Below are 17,834 nucleotides of genomic sequence, written 5' to 3'. Positions count from 1 at the left end.
ACTGTACAATACACGAAGGGAGAGTATAAATATAAATAGCTTACTATCTAAGATCCTATCTCAAGTAACGATTTAGTTAAAGTACAAATTCATATTTTTGAGACTAGAATTCGTCTGTGCTTGAATATGAAATCTTCCGAAACTCCTAGAATGAGTTGATGCTAGTAACAACATAGCTAATCACTCTATTTGGTATATACATATGCAATGCGTTCAAGATATACCATAACCCATGGCATGAAATCTTTTAAGTTTTTTGTTTAACTATTTGACTCGTCAAGTCGATCAAGACGTACATCATTACATTACATTACTTATGCTTTTATAGTACGATTATAACAGGATTTCCAAAAGGTCTCGGTCTGAAGTTTTCAGTTTGTCAGGGTTCCACTTTCCTCATAGCAACGAGTCTGACCCAAGGTTTCACAAAAGACTACACAGTATCGACACCTTACCCACTAACTTCATCACTGTATGGAATTCATAATGACAATTTTATAATAATCAGATTTATGTTATTAAATTGTTTTTCAAATGTGGTCAGTCAAAAGCTGCAATATCTTTCAAAGGCGTAAGAGTTGGTCCAACCCAGCCCAGGCCCACCCCACAAGTTACTACAGACATACTTTAAGACAGCTGTAGGGGAAAATATAGCAAATGGATGATAGGTATCTTTGCGGGCAACGTTTCTCTGACCAACACCTCCCAATTTCTGGATGCAACACCCATGGTAACGTGAGGTAAAATATAACATTGGTAATTCAATTTATGAATTTATGATTAGGGGGGAACTAATAAGAATTGTGGACATAACTTGACCAAAGATCGTTGATGCTACATTGGTAGGGATATCTGTAGCAGTTTCAAACTCAATGCCTCTAGAATATGTGTACTTTTGGTTTGCTGTAAGGACTATTTGAACATCTTGGTATGTCCCATCATTTTTCCTGCTAAAATTGACTTCCAACAAATCGAATGTAGCTCTCTGATCTCCGGAAATCTTCAGCTTCAACATGTTCTTCTTATGCGTGGGTTTCAAAACCCCTTCTAATTTACCCGATTTGAAACTAAGGGCATTGTTTTTCCACATAACGTCAATATATCCGAATAACCGATGACCATATCTGCCCACAAACTGCTCTGGTGTACTCACTGGTTCATCAACAATGTCTGTCACTTCTGAACGGGTATATTCCACCATCCAGGGCATTGGAAAGGTACAAGATGTCGTTTCATTTAACCACGGTTGATTTCCGTGCAATTGGTCGAAAATGTACGAAAATATCACTTCGAAGATTCTAGTTGATACTAAACCTGGTCCTTGGCCATTAGCGCTAGCATAGATACCAATTTCAACTTCCGGAAAAATCCACAACATTGATGCATACCCCGACAGTTTACCGGAATGCCAAATTTTCTTATAACCTACAAACAAGAACAGATAGTCGTGTATTCGGATAAAATTACACAGACCCTATACGAGGATTACATTATGGACAATATTCTGTTAGATTTTAATTAGTAGAACTCACAGGGTATCCATTGAGATTTAGAAATCGAAATCGAAATAAAAATACTTATGCTGCTGTACCATCGTGCCAAACTTTACCCCACACTTCATGGAGTTACATGACACCATAAGCTCACACCGGAGCAGAAAAGTAGGACGTAAAACTCCATTTCATGTCGTTCATTTCTTCCTACCTTGATGATTTGATATGAACCAACCAAATCCATAACCGGAGTCTATATCAGATATTGGGAAAGTAGCTTTTGTCCATTCTGCCATGCCTATGGTGGTGTATGGTTTAAAGAGCATTTCCAGATTCTTCCAAGCAGCAACCGTCTTACCACCAGTTGCGTTCCCTTTATTCAATATAAATCGTATGTATTTAACCATATCATCTGATGATGAAGCTATGGCCCCTGCTGGTTGATTTGGATTTCCCCTGAAAAGGACATATCTTTGATGTTTTCTATCTAATTGGAGGGGCGTAAAGCGCACTACTGTCCCATGAATGATCCGTTCCATATTACTGCCACTCATTGGACTGGTCTTCTTGGATTAGTTCTACAATGGAAGGTCAGCTTGGCCACTGTTTTTGATGGAAGGTCAGGACTGCGACTCACGAAAAGGAATCGCAGTATCACTAAAACAGTTTGCCTTAAATTCTTTCATAACTTACGGGTAAAAACTGGGTCTGGTAAGTATTCGCTCTTTTCCCACAAATTCGTAGGATTTAGCCAAATCTGGATCGTTTTCTGTTGCAGTTTCGCCCAATATCTCTGTTTCAGACATATCCAACGGCATCAGGATTTTTGAACGAATTTCCTCTGACCAAGTATTGCCCGACAAAACTTCAATGACATGGCCAGCTAATCCATACATGATATTATTATACATAAAACTGTCTCTAAATGGTCTGGTTCCCTTTAAGTATTTCAAACGCCTAAAAAAAGAATCGGTATTAATTTAATGTAACAGCATGTTCCAATTTAAACTGAATATTTTTATAAATATTATACCATAATCTTAAAGCAGAGACTGCAATCGCAAGGTTTGGTTATAACATTTTGTGATCAAAAGAGTTGCATGCAAACCGAAAAAAACAAAAAACAAACAAGAATTGCAACCTTCAACCTAACCTAAAAAATATACAATAATTTTAACACCATACACGTTGTTGTTGATTGTGTAGCATGATTTATAACAACCCCTGACGAGTTAAACATTTAATTGAACAGTATTTGGAGAGAAATTTCGTCAGATCATGGCGAGTGTAGTAGCTCACAGGAAATCCCAAAAAATAAAACATATAGATTAGACTATCGTTTCTTAAAATATCTCATTTTTGTTGAGCGATAATGAGAAGCAGTGATCCAATTTTAAGCAGATTGCCACCTCCACAACCTACTTACTTGATCAGGTCGGTCCGAGTAAATATTACCAGGATAACCTGCAAATACACTAATATCGCCGGATGGTAAACCTGTTCTATGTGATAGAATATCTTTTATTGTCGTTTCTTTAGTTCTTATTTCACTATCCATTTCAAAACCATCGCCTAATATTTCAGTTAGTTTGGTATTCCATGTGTACCTTAAATAGGAACAGAACAGATAGCTACCATCAGCAATAAAAAATAGAAATCCTTTAAGGGAATAGCTGTTCTTTTATGTAATTGAGACAATACCATGGGTCAGAAATTCATTGTGCAAAGATAAAATGTAGATCACTGTGGTATATTTTCATTTGCGTCATAAGTTTTATGCCATAGGCCGTAGAAGCATACAAGTCCACAAAACCTACAACCTCTTCAACTGCTGCCAGGTCCCAGAAACCATTTCAAATATCAAATATAGCGGATATAGTCGTAGCTTACTTTTTGTCACTTTTTTCCAGAAGTATTGACATTACAGCTGCTGTAAATGACTTGGTGATGGAGGCTATACCAAAGAGCGTTGACGATGTAACTGGCCTTTTGCTCTGTACATCAGCAAAGCCAAATCCTTTCGTCCAAGATTGATCACCTTTCACAACACCCAATGTCAATCCTGGCACACCGCGACATGCAACGGCATTGGTGACGTATTCTTCAATCAACAATCGTTGTTGTACATTAAAAACTTGACAACAAATTAAGTGGACGAGAAAGAGAAAACACAGAAAACTCCGTTGGTCAGCCATGATGTCTTTTAATATAAAGTAAATATTGCCCCACTAGGAGTGACGATCTAAGATGTCGTTATCTCATAGCATTTTTTAGTGTAAATACTAGGGGTATAACCATTTAACACGCGATCTCGCCTTCCCCCCAACCTCACCGCTAAAAGTGTATTATACATTGACCGGAGTTTTGACCAATAAAAGCCCATAGTGACCGACCCTTACGTCGTAGGATCATTTTAGAGCGCCAAATTATATGAACGTGTAGTCATTGGACTCTTGCCGACTTTTTCATAGCGACCGGGATGCCTGTAGCGCCCTCTGGTAACAAGAAATGATGACCAAGTTGATCTAGGCTAGGGTGAAGTTAGATTTCATCTGTCAGTGATGGAGGTCAGAGGATATGACGGGTTGTTCGGATGACACACCCGAGACGCTGTGTGCTACAGGCTGTGCACTTTGGAATTCGAAAAATAGTAGGTACAATGCTGGTACGATTCTCGTCCTTGCAGACTACATAACATGTTGAAAATAAGATATATAGCAAAATCAACGTAAATATGAAAATTAACATGTTTTGTGTCACTTTCAAAAGAATTCACGATCAAAATTTATAGATGAAAATTTTCATTGAAAGTTTACTTAAGTTTCAAAGGTTGAACGTAAAAAAAAAAAGAATGAGCACAAGAATCGATGGTAAGATTATTTATTATGCAGGACCTAGATGCCTAATTAGAAGTAAATACTGGTATCACTGTATAATTCAGTATAATAACAGACCCTTAGCCCCGGATTGGTAGATAATATGACATATTAATGATATTTAAAATATGGTTTATCTGTGGAGATTTAAAATAACAACTTATCAGAGACCAAGGACCTAAACCTACTGTAAATCATTCTTTTAGGGGATTGTAATGAGGTTTCCTAAAACAAATATGTGTATCCGGGACACTTATGGCTTCATTTTGCATCATTCCAATTTTCAATCAGATGTCTGTTGTTCTTACAATTCCACTACAACTAGGCGTTTTATGACTTTACTAATCGCGAAAGGCCTAATATGATATGAACTGCATGTGGGAGCTTGAGTCATGTTGGCTACTGGTGGAGCAGAAGCATCATACAGATTGACAGTAAACTTTACCATATAGCTCATAATTACACCACCGACCATTCTACAATATAAACACTGCGTATACGCCCTACTAATTTCCTCGACGAGCATAGTGACATTACCGAAGTAATTGATGGCATGGTTTCACAGGGATTCTTTGTATCAGTTGGTCCTTAACAAACCTCTAGGAAGTGATCTTTCTCAGATGATCCGAGCAAATTCACACCTAGGCAGGCTGAGGAAAGATTACTTATTCACAGTCACCAGACTTTTGCTCACCGACCGATGTTAGAACCCAGGACAACCATTTGTACGACGTTACCAAGCAAATTACTTAAAACTGACAGTGCAAATGTCCGTTTCCAAAACTTTGTCTATATAGTAATTTTCATAGCGGGTTTGTATCATCCAACCATATATCATCATAGAGCAAGCATATAACACTATGACAGTTTAATGTCATTTATTAGCATATGACGTCTTTACAAAACATGATACTATTACAGACTGATTACAAATAAGAAAACAAAATAAAATTACAGATACAAATAAGGTGCTTGGTGGTAAAATAATAACATATTTCCATTCATTTACACTGCATCAATGTCAAACTGCATTACAAGTCCCAGATACACCGCTAAAATTTGTCCCCTTCTAATTTCATTAAAACTGTGTTCGTGTTCTACCCCATGGGTTTGTATGATCGAATGCTTCTAGACCAAAATTTGTGCATTATTAGTTCGCATATACTTAAATCTTAGGGCATGAGCGAAAAGTTAAAGTTCAAAAAATGAATTTCAAGTTTATTTTTTGCGTATCTATTGCATTCGGTCGCAGTTGCAGTAGTTTGGTACCCGGAGGTTTCCATTTCGGTTGGTAACGTTCGCTTGTTGGTAGTCATAATTTCCATTTCGCAGAATGTTGCTTTAAGTACCACAGTGTTGGCAACATTTCGTTTGAATAGGTGAGCACAGATCCACTGACGATTCCAAACTTTCTCTCAAATTCAAAATCGCAAGATGGACCCGAGGACTCCTTATTTTTTTGGAAATTGCAACTTCGTAGATCGTCGAACAATTCGGCTCTTGATTTATAGTTAGAATCTTTTAAAAAGCTACTCTGTGCATGAATTAACCTGTACCATGCTACCAAGAGTGCAATAATGGTGTCCAGCAATATTTGTCCCATTCAAATCAGCAACATTTGCAAGATGAACTAATTCTCAATTTTGACCTAAAACGCCAGATGAAGACAATCGGGTTAGCCGCACTGTTGAGAATAAAAATAGTTCCAGTTGTACGAGAGTAAATATTAGGATAGATATTGAATCTGTTTTCCCAATCAAAGAACAATATTTTGATCATTAATACCACCATTGGAGAATAACAAATAATATATAGACCACAGATAATAGACAGAGTGACCACCATTCGTTTTTGTTTCAGTTGCCTCTGATATACCTCTGACATTCCTGGGGATTCGAATAACCGAGACATATGACGGATATGAGATCGGATACGCACCACAATATAGATGTACATCACAGGTAAAGAAATGATACAAATACAAGTGTTAACCAACGTAAGGATATAAGAATACTGATGGTTGTTGATTTCCACGGAGCAAGGTTCAGTCTGCCGGAATCCTATCAACACCACAAACCCCAACAGGAAACATACCACGAAGATTGCGACCACTGATACAATCATTTTTCTGGTGGTAACCCAAGAAGAGTAAGACAATGGGAATCGTAAGCTTAGGACTTGATCAATGGCTTGATGAACACTCAACATTCCAGTTACTAACGATAGGCTTAAGAACGCATGGGTGTTAATCATACAGAAGATATTTAATCCCTCCAATTGAAAATATTCGGTGACTGCAATCAGAAAATATATCAGACTCAATGTAATATCCGATACACAGTGTCCAACAAAACCAACTTTTATTCTTGGTTCCACTTCCGTGTTTCTGAAAATGAAAAACAGTCCAATTCCATTCAGTATAGCCACTACAATGGGCACACATATTCCCACAAGACCCTTTGGGGGAGAGGTTTCCTCCAATGTCATGATGAGTCAAAACGTTATCCGGAACAAGTGATCCGAGTCAACCAATTTACTCCGTATTCAAATTTAAATGTGATGATCTGAAGAAAATAGTGTCCATAAATAATTATTCCTTCAATCAGTCAATTTGCATCATCAACTTTAACTTTAAACACATAAAGGAAATAAAAACCCGGTCTATCGTTCTTAATGGATTACGTAATGAACGATAAGCAAGAATTTCGGAAAAGAAAAAAATCCGCTAAAAATAAATGACTTGAAGATACTGTCAAATGTAATTTATTGAGAAACGCAAATATGTTATTCGCCAAGACCCCAAGATTTATTCTAGCTAATTGGAAGCATCGAATTAAGCCTCGAGGCGTGGTAAGGATCTTATTTTGCAAAACAATCTCAGAGATTTTATAAACTGAAATTAATTTTTTCTCAAATTACAAATCACACTGATAAATATTATTATTTCTAGATGAAGATTATTATAATTAACTTATTATATTTTGTATATCAAAAGATATCCTTTCAGGTGGGCTTAAAGCTCATTATAAAAAAAATATCTTATTTTTCAAAGTAAAATTAGACGTCCACATCTTTCATATTATGCGACAGTTCTCCATGTTTATGGCAAGGTTTACGACAACTAATCTGAAAATAAGATATTTAAATATGATTTAGAAGCCGTAAAGGTAATTTGGACGAAACATTTCTTTAGTAAAATTGTGGATAAAGACGTTACCATAAGTAATTATAATTCCAATTCACGACCGAAACCGTATTAGAAAATTCCTTACCTAACATATAATTATGCAACGCACTTCAGCTCAATCAGGAAAACAAAAAACGTTTATTACTGTTACATTGTTCGATACTTTGTTTACGGAAAATCTGAAGCAGGGAAACGAAAACGTTTTTTTTCTCCGTTACATCGTTGAGCACTTTGTTCAGGGAAAAATCAAAGCGAACCAATTCTAACAGTTTAATGACGAGGAATACTCGTGATCGGTGTGCATCATTTGTGAATAGAAATGATCATCATTTGCTCTGATCTGAGTTCATACTAATTACTAACCATAGCTAGTTACCTGGAATTTAAGAGAAAAAAATCATCTGAATAATTTCAATTTGGAGAAATGAAAAATCCTGTGTAGTTTAAGGGAGGTAATTGCTAAGAAAAAAATAAAACGAAGTCCACATCAAGGGAAGTAACTCTGACACCAAATAATCGGAAAAATAAAATCTTTTTTTTTAACATCAACGAAATATCACAAATCACAATGTTAGTTTGAAGTGGATGTATTGGCCATAGTTTTGGGTGATGGTTGTAAGGGAAGGCGTAATATTTTGTCAAGCAAACATGTATGATATAATTAGGGGTCAATGATATTTGATAAGAAATGAAGTAATGCTCACGAAGAACTGTTGAACGCTATTTTTTTTTATTTTGAAGAAGAAGAACAATGTTACTTGGGAATCGAAAACACTATTTTTTGCAATTAAAATGAATATTTCCCTTCTTACCTTTTCTGGTAATATCTTAGTCACTGAAACGGGAATTGTAAAGCTAAGCTAAATATTTAGTGCTCACAGTTTTCCATCGAAAGCTTACATATGCGTATCCTTAATAATTGTGTACAAATGAAATGAAATGAATGGAGTTTTACGTCCTACTTTACTGCACCATGTGGGCTAATGAAGACGGGCAACGCCATGTAGGGTGCGATGAGGGAATTTTGCCAGGATAGCGACATAAGCCTGCTCTTCTTCGATGTCCAACTGTCGAGGGGTCTTTAACGTGCACAGCCTGGCACACGGGGCGTCGGTTTATTGTCCCATCAGAACGACTAGACGCTTTTTCCATGTCAGCCCCTCTTACCTGCATCACTGACAGGGGGAATCCGGGTTGAAAATTCCGAAGATATTATCTCGACCTATGCCGGGATTGAACCCTGGACCTTCAAGTTAGCGAGCAAGCGTCTAACTCACTAAGCCACCGCGGCTCCCCATAATTGTGTACATGGACACCAAAATAACCCTTTTCGATTTCCGACTGAAACTCTTTTTATTGGCCCATATGAACAACTGGATGCCTTACCCACCAAACTCCATCAATGAAAGAAGTTTTTATCTAAATCTATGCAATACAAAAATAAACATCTATTGCTGCAGTGGAATTGTGATTAGAATTACATTGACAGCCATTTCTTAATATGGAAATTTGTAATTCTAATGAATATATTTATGTAACAGAGTATACTTATACTGTCTCTTTATTTTACATTGCTGTAACAACATCCTGTCGATGACTTTGATGTATTGCATTAGATCTATTGTTAGAGCAACTGAGTTCTGTTTAGAATAAAAGTACATGATTTAACTTATCCTGGTAAGTTACAGACAGGGCTGTGGTGTTGTTCTTTGGGCCTGGTGTCCTGTCGGAAGGTGGCAACTCGGAATAAGTAAGGTGAAATGAAGTCAGATTGATCTGGTTAAGTGACAAGAGTAAGGACGGGAAAGGAAAGTGCTGATGTTTACTTTGTTAAATCTTTCTGTTGTCTTCATAATGTGATGTATTATAAATAAATTGTATTACACCCATAATCTATACGTCTGTTACTGTTTCGTTTACAAATATGACATTTTTGGTTCTGGGAACGTGAAGGGCGACTCCTTACTATAGTTAGTTATGTTCATCAATCACTGGAGTCTCTATGTAGATTGGAGATATTACCGTGACAGATGGAGGTAAAGGTAAATAATAAAGGACGATTGAAAATCTACAAAACATATAGACATAAGCTGATAACAGAAAATATATCAAAAAGATAAAATAGATATGTTACTCTATAATGTTTTGGTTTAAAGAGGAACTCAATGACTAAGTTGATCAAAGTCTGAGCTTTTCGATGATTACAAGAATTACCTGTCCCATCTTTAATTTTAAAAAGTTGTGTTAGGTAATTGTTGAAAGGTGGCAAGTTGATCTTCGCTTACTGCAGAAGCCGATATCGTAGACGAGGTAATTGTCGAAAGGTGCCAAGTTGATCTTTGCTCACAGCAGAAGCCGATATCGTAGACCGGGTAGTTGTTGAAAGGTGCCAAGTTGATCTTTGCTCACAGCAGAATCCGATATCGTAGACCAGGTAGTTGTTGGTAGATGACAAGTTAACGTTCGGAAGCTGATATAGACCAGGTAGTTGTTGGTAGATGACAAGTTAACGTTCGATTCCAAGAGAAGCTGATATCGTAGACCAGGTAGTTGTTGGTAGATGACAAGTTAACGTTCGATTCCAAGAGAAGCTGACATCGTAGACCAGGTAGTTGTTGCTAGATGACAAGTTAACGTTCGGAAGCTGATATAGACCAGGTAGTTGTTGGTAGATGACAAGTTAACGTTCGATTCCAAGAGAAGCTGATATCGTTGACCAGGTAGTTGTTGGTAGATGACAAGTTAACGTTCGATTCCAAGAGAAGCTGATATCGTAGACCAGGTAGTTGTTGGTAGATGACAATAGATTCCAAGAGAAGCTGATATCGTAGACTACACCTAGTTAACGTTCGATTCCAGCAGAAACTGATACCGTAGTCTAGGTAGTAGTTGTTGTTACTAACCAAGCCGAAGTCGATATTGTAGACTAAGTTGATAGTCAAAATATTAAGAAAAAAAGCGAGATCTGAACTCAATTTGTTCAAGTTTTCTTCTGTTAGTACCGGTATTGATTAATTCCATCTGAAATTTATTAAAAAAAATGATAATAACAATGCAATTTTCATACTGTTGCGAATGTCCATATTCGAAGTCGGCATAAATATTGTGTGTGTTAAAATATGAAAAATCGATTTTCATTATGAGAATGACCCAAGATCTGATTTGATTAGATTCGTTGAGCCCCTTTAAAAGGTCACGATTATTTTCTTTTTTTGACGGTGTGAAGGTTATTTGATACTGATTACAATTATGTCAAATTCAATATGACAATATTCACTAATATTTAACTATGGAAAAATATAAGGACGATAAGGATTTTGACGATGCTGAAAAAGGTAAGAGGCCCACACGATTTCGGTAGCACTTTTCTCCTAGGCTGTTGTGTACTGGGGGAGAATGCTTCACTTTGTCTCTTTTGCAATTATGTATTTTAAATACACCCCTCCCCTTTGCTTCATTTTAACATGTATTGTGCATCAGCACAATCTTCGTTGTATACTGCAGCTGACATGGAAAAGGGGATTCTCATCATAAGCACTTTGACCACGTTTTATTTCGTGTTAGATATAAAGTCCTCAGCTCCTGCTGCCCTCATCTGAGCGGCTGGATAAGGGTCAGCTGAGCCAATGATTAAAATAAGCGCATAGCTTGTTCATCGTCTGACAATTGGCATACATATGCCATTGCTAAATATGCTAATCTAAAGCATTTGGTACAACAATTCAACCTGGTTGATTTTACCCATGTGCTCCAATTTACAGTACCATGTTGTACTTCGAAGAGATGGTTGCTAGCGTTCGTTGGGTTTGCTGGATTTTTCTGTATGTACGCCTTGCGGGTAAATATCAGTGTAGCAATTGTGTGTATGGTCAAGCCAGATAATACGACAAATACAAATCAAACTCTGTACACGGACCCAACATGTGAAGACCTCACTCACGATAACACCACGCATGACGTAAGTACATTATGACACATGTGATACACACTTGAAATATGAGTGCATTTTAGTAGATTTGTTCTTCAGAAAACAACAGATGAACATGTGGCGCTAACTTGGCCCCCAAACAATAATTATTTTGTTGTACCCTTCCAATTATTCTGCTGAATATATCAGGGCTCTTTGTTATGGATTTTTTTTTGTTCTGTAGAAACGTATAATGCATAACACATAGGTAAAACAACACAATAGTCGATCTTACTGTAAGTTTTTTTTCTTGGGGAAACAACGAGAGAACTCTTCTCACGCGGCGCTAACTTGTCCCCCAAGGACCACGAACAATTTTGATGTATCTTGCTAATTATTCTGCTGTTTTAATGATATGATTTTGTGTAGAATGCTCTGTAGAAACGTCTAATGCATAACGCATAGGTAAAACAGCACATACAAAACACACATCTAAGCAAAATAAAAATGGAAAAAAAAAAGCCTAATCAAAATACTGAATACATATACACAAGTGAATTGTAAATTATTATTCCACGATTTGCAGTCAGCAGAATTTGAGTGGGATAAGACAGAACAGTCTGGTATTTTAGCCTCCTATTTTTATGGATATATCGTAACACAGATACCGGGAGGATGGTTAGCTGGTCGATATGGTGGGAAGAAAGTCATAGGATTTGGACTTGCTCTAAGTGCAATGCTCAATGCATTAACTCCGGTCGCAGCTCGTTATGATTTGAGGATAGTCACAACCATTCGTGTTTTACTGGGAATATTTTCGGTGAGAGGTCTTTAATGCATTTATAAGGGTTTCCTTTACCTCTCTTGTAAAATTTGTGTATATTGACTCTATTGACGGTTTGTCGAGGCTTCTGAGTCCGATTTGTTGTTTGTCAACAGTTAAGTATAGTTACTAGTAAAATTGTCCTCTAAACTTGGTTTAAGTGTTTGCTATCCCCCAAGGATGGATCCTATTAAAAATATTTAGTATGAGTTATTGCCCTTGTTCATGAAAACCCGTTAAATATTTAGCTCGTAAACACTCTAGAAGGGACAATTCTTGGTGGATTTTGACGAAACTGGGTATGAGTGTGTATAATCACCCAAGGATTATCTCTCTTTAAAATCAGAAAAATATTAAAAACTGTTAATACTCTAGACGGCATAATTCTCGAAAGATTTTGACGTAACTTGGTGAAATTGTTTATCACCCATGGAAGCCTATTGAAAAGATTTGACCAAACTTGGTAATATTGTTCAGTATTACCCCAAAAAGAAGTGAATGACTGAAGGTTGAATATTTCGTATTGCGAATGTTACTGTACTGCCAAATATATTTATTTAAAATCAAGGCTACTAGGCATATATAACGTTGCCTGGCAAGCTATCTTTCATTGTGATGATTGTAAAGTAGAGCAAAAGAGAATTAAATTTTCCTGCCTATTACTTTACATCCAGTAGCACCATTTCCATTTGTATGTCATTAAAAAAGATTGACGTTCTCAGATAAGAGTGCCACAAATAAATTAAATTAAAGTATACGCCACTAATGTTTTCTAGGGAGTGATGTTTCCAGCTATGCACTCGATGTGGGGTCAGTGGTCACCACCTTCTGAGAGAAGCCGACTGACCTCGTTCACATATTCTGGTACAGTCCCTTTTTTTCTTTTCACATTACATAGGTTGCGTTCGATTGGAGAGCTCAGAACAGGTTCCAATTATTGTGCTTCCATCGAAGCGGAAAATGTCACTTTCAAAAATCTGTCATTTTGAACACGTTGACACACGTTCTGAACTCTGTTCCAAATTGTTTTATTGAACGTTCTGTTGATTCCATATACTCCCAACAGACCTCACCACTTGAGTGACCCCATAATGATCACCACCAGATTGACGTTTCCTTAAAAAAAAATCCTTGATGAAAATCACCTCCATTCGCATGAAAAAATTAATCTAAGTAAAATCAAACATATTTTTTGACATTGGATATTTTTGTTCGAGAAAATATACCAAACAATCACTTAGAGCCCACACAAGTTGAAATGTTACACAGTGCTCTTCTGTTTTTAGGAACCTTTATTGGTAACATTATCACCTTTGCTGTTTCTGGACTTCTTTGTGCTTATGGATTTGATAATGGTTGGGGTTCTATATTCTACCTAACTAGTAAGTGATGAATTCCCTTTACTGTTGGCGTTCATTCTTACCTATAATTCGAAGTAATCCATGGTTTATATGGTGCCACTTTTTATAATGAAATTATGATTGATATACTTCCTCATGTGAATTAGCTGCTACCAATGTTTAGCTAATATGATTTCGAGTTTAGTTCTGCGGTTCAGATCCTTAGTGCTTTATGTTCATGGTTATGATCTTTCAAGTCTAGGAAAGTATTCATCAGAACAGACTGCATGCCATTCTGGTTGATGTTATTCTGGATTCTGGACATTTCCATCACAATCAGTACAGTACTTCAGTAATCTATAATTGAGTATAGACTGTAACCGAATCGGCTAGAATGATGACATCATCACAACGTCATTTGCTTGAAAACTCTCTCGGGAACGGAAGTTGTTATCCATGCAAAATACGGTTGCATCAACACAAACGACTATTCATCTCGATACAAATGATAACAAACTATGCAATTCTATCTTGCTTGTCAGGTATTGTGACTATAGTATGGTTATTTTTCTGGTTTTTCCTGGTTTCCGATACACCGTCAGAACATCCCAGTATATCCAACATTGAAAAGAAATACATTATTGAAGGTGTTGGTAAATCACAATCAAGGGTAAGTTGTTAGTGTGTCTTAAGGGAATGCTTACTCTTCTAGATACCTGATCTTCGTTAAAATTTCATTAGCTGCTACCAATGTGTTGTTGGGATTGCGGGTTGTTTTGCTGTTCGGAGCGTTAGTTCTTGTCATACTTGACTAGAGAGGCAAATGAACCTCATCATATACCATAAGGTCGTCATCGTTGTTTGAATTAAGACCTTATAATTTCAAAACGCTTAAAATAAAGAAAACTGTATGATGCATGCAATGTATGATCATTTCGATATCTGTTTAAGATTTCAGTATCAAAGTGGTTGACGTAATCATGTATCTTATTCTGAAAATGTTATGTGCCTTAATTAATTAGGATGTGTTATACTTGACTAGGGAATATAAATTTTGTTGACTTCAGTAAGGCGTTTGAACACATTAATCACACATTACTAAAAGATATATTTGTATCGATTTCATATCAATTCATGTGATTTCATAAAATGTTATTAGATTCAAAAGTTATAGGAAGTCGTATTACTGGGAAGGAAATGAGAGTCAAGGTGATCTACGACGTCATTCATCTCGGATATTCTTTTATAGGTTTTATCAACGCCATGGTTGGCTATTGCAAAATCCAGAGCTATGCATGCATGTTTGGTGGCACATTTCTGTAATAATTGGATACATTACACATTACTGACTGGCCTACCATCTTTTATGAAAGAAGCATTAAAATTTGATATCAAACAGGTTGGTTATGTTTGAATTAAATCTGAAAAATATATGGTCAAAGGGGTATCATGCAATAGTACTATTGTTCATAATTTCCTCAAAAAAGTGTTAGTTCGATGTTCATTACCTGATCTTTTTAAACATACAATGTTAATTTCAGTTTTTTTTTAAAGTCTTCCGGGTCTTATTAGTACGAAAAGAAGTGGGTTTTTTTGACAGTAAAGTTTTTTGTCTCCATTTTTATGGACCTTGGGCCGGAAGAAGGGTAATATTTCCAAAACTAATATCTAAACTAAGGCATATATTTTGAGTTCTGTTTTTTTCTGATATACCTAGATAATCAATTTGAATATTCCCTGTAAATTTCAGGTTTGATAATTGCTTATTTTGGGAGATAAAAATTTATTTCACTTTGCGCAACTTGTGCTGTAGGCCCCCTAACTGAAAAATTATAGTTTTTAAGTTATTTTCAGTAGGGTGTATTTTCATTATAGAACGGTGTGTTATCAGCAGTGCCATACATGGCAATGACCATCTCAGTAATCGTATCTGGCCAAACAGCCGACTTTCTGAGAAGGAAATATTTATCAACCAAAACAACGAGGAAACTGTTTCAGATTTCTGGTAGTATATCATATCACATCAGTAAAATATCATAACAAATCATATATAATATATTAATACATTATTGATTTTGTTGGTAATTATTCAATCGACCAAAGTAGCATACAAATTGTTTCAGATTTCGTGTATCATATCACATTATACATTATACCATATATTTTCCACAGTGGCTGCGCCAGAAAGGGGTATAATAGGGAAAGATTTGCATTCCTAGAAAATGGTTTGCGCCCGAATTTATTTTGAACAATTTAAAAAACATGTTTTTCCAACCAAATATGTGTCAGAATGTACACCAATCAATTCAATTTTTTGATAATTTTCTAGAGAGAACCCTCTCAGACGGTCCATTAGATGCTTGCGACAAGACACATCCACAAAGTGCCGCATTTTCAATTCGGCCTCGACAGTTGCCCTGATTTGTACCCCAGTCTCAGGGGACTGGCACCACAACTAATTTCACTTTGCAGTATATTATTGTTACTATAATATTAAACGGGCAAATTTAGATAAAACCTCGAGTCTTTCATAGTAACCTATAAATAATCTCGACAGAAGAGTAGGACGTAAAACTCAATTCATTTCAGGTTTTATTATGTATATCAATGTAGTAGAGAATCCAATTTACTGAGAAACTTATTGGCAATTACCTTTTTATAATGGACGTATGTATCTAATACAATAATAAATTATCATAGCAATTGTAATGAGCTATTTTTTTTTTGTTTCAACAGCGTTTATTGGGGCAGGAGGTTGTTTGGTTGGTGCAGGTTTTGTAACATGTGAAAACAGAATGGTCGGAGTAGCGTTGTTGACATTAGCTGTAACGTTTGAAGGGATGTGTTTTGCTGGATACATGGTCAATCAGGTTGACTTTGCTCCGAGGTATAGTAAAAATATTCATTGCTTGCTAAATTTGGTCATTTGTAACCTTGCTTGACGCATGACTACGTTTATTTTAAGACGACGGTACAACTCTTGTTTTCTGGATTGGTTCCCCGTGAGTGTGATTTCAGACGGGTGACAGGAAATATTGTTTCGATGGAACAATTAACCGAAACCATCGTGTGTTGCAGTCTGACTGTAGCTGGAAATAGAAAAAGAGTTAATGCCGCTGTACTGAAAAAATATCCTTGTCAATGCAATCTACGTGGCTTTGTCCATGTCCATTTGCAAACAAAATTTCGTGTCTAATTTCGTATGTTTATGTCGATAGCGGTCCTTGAACAAACCTTAAACTGACAAGCCACAATAGTTCAAATTCGGTAATTTGTGACTTTACAGATACGCGGGAGTATTATTTGGTATTAATAATTGTATAGCTACCATACCTGGTATGATAGCACCAATAGTAGTAGGGGCATTGACTCCAAATGTAAGTAACGGTTCGTTTTTTTTGTAATTTTTCGAATGGAACTGAAGATTAACTGAACAAACCAAATTTACATAAGAATCTAGAAACTTTTTCTTGGTATGTTCAAATAAGATGGAACAATTTAAAATTTGTTCAAATTAAGGTTTTCGTGATTTAATATATAAATATTTGGCTGAAAAATTTCATCTACAACAGCATTCTGCCTTCTTATTCCTTTCACCACCATTTTGAATTCCGTCAACAACTACTTTTTACAGCAAGTGGAACCTAGCGACATCTAGTTTTATTGAACTTTCAGCTGATTTCATGAATCCCGAAGGAGCATAGTTCACCAATGGAGAATAAAATGTCTAGATTTTTCTTTGTTTTAACAGAAATCTCAAGAAGAGTGGCGGATTGTCTTTTATGTTTGTGGTGGATTTTGTCTACTTGGTGCTGTAGTTTTTGGATTTTTCGCTAGAACAGATCTAGAACCCTGGGCTGTCGAGAAAATTGTGATCAAAGTAGACGATAATGCAACTAAAGAGGTTCTGGAATATGACAATCAAGTTTTCGAGAAGGAGGACGTAGAATTACCTGATGGTTTTGTGGATGTAAAACTGTAACCATCAATAGATCTTTCAAAGGAAATCGATGATTTCAAAAGAAAAAAAAATAATTAGGGCAAGAAATGAACCATACGAAACAGGGCGTCGTTTTTATATCAAAAAAAATATGTGATTCTGGTAACTAAGTCAGGCCGTTAAAATCATTGAATATGAAGGAAAGTGCTACCTTTTGTTACCCATTTTCGCGATACTTATCGTATGGTGGCATGACGAGCAATGGCAA

The 17,834-nt window shown here is 36.3% G+C and overlaps 2 protein-coding genes across 2 annotated transcripts; one reads left to right on the top strand and one right to left on the bottom strand.

Annotated features, from left to right (window-relative positions):
- Positions 1–766: 766 nt before the first annotated feature.
- On the bottom strand, positions 767–3,688 carry LOTGIDRAFT_167965 (hypothetical protein; the record flags this gene model as incomplete). Its single annotated transcript, XM_009065847.1, has 6 exons — positions 767–1,425; positions 1,705–1,949; positions 2,187–2,450; positions 2,642–2,646; positions 2,920–3,100; positions 3,384–3,688. The coding sequence occupies 6 exons, from the start codon at positions 3,686–3,688 to the stop codon at positions 767–769; spliced, it is 1,659 nt and encodes a 552-aa protein (XP_009064095.1).
- A 7,157-nt stretch (positions 3,689–10,845) lies between these two features.
- Positions 10,846–17,608, top strand: LOTGIDRAFT_167964 (hypothetical protein; the record flags this gene model as incomplete). Its single annotated transcript, XM_009065846.1, has 11 exons — positions 10,846–10,891; positions 11,318–11,514; positions 12,050–12,283; positions 13,063–13,150; positions 13,573–13,668; positions 14,169–14,296; positions 14,876–15,025; positions 15,502–15,631; positions 16,363–16,513; positions 16,913–17,003; positions 17,378–17,608. The coding sequence occupies 11 exons, from the start codon at positions 10,846–10,848 to the stop codon at positions 17,606–17,608; spliced, it is 1,542 nt and encodes a 513-aa protein (XP_009064094.1).
- Positions 17,609–17,834: the final 226 nt, after the last annotated feature.

Source organism: Lottia gigantea, assembly GCF_000327385.1.
Source record: "Lottia gigantea unplaced genomic scaffold LOTGIsca_71, whole genome shotgun sequence".
Lineage (NCBI taxonomy): Eukaryota > Metazoa > Mollusca > Gastropoda > Lottiidae > Lottia > Lottia gigantea.
This window is presented reverse-complemented; position numbering and strand designations above follow the sequence as displayed.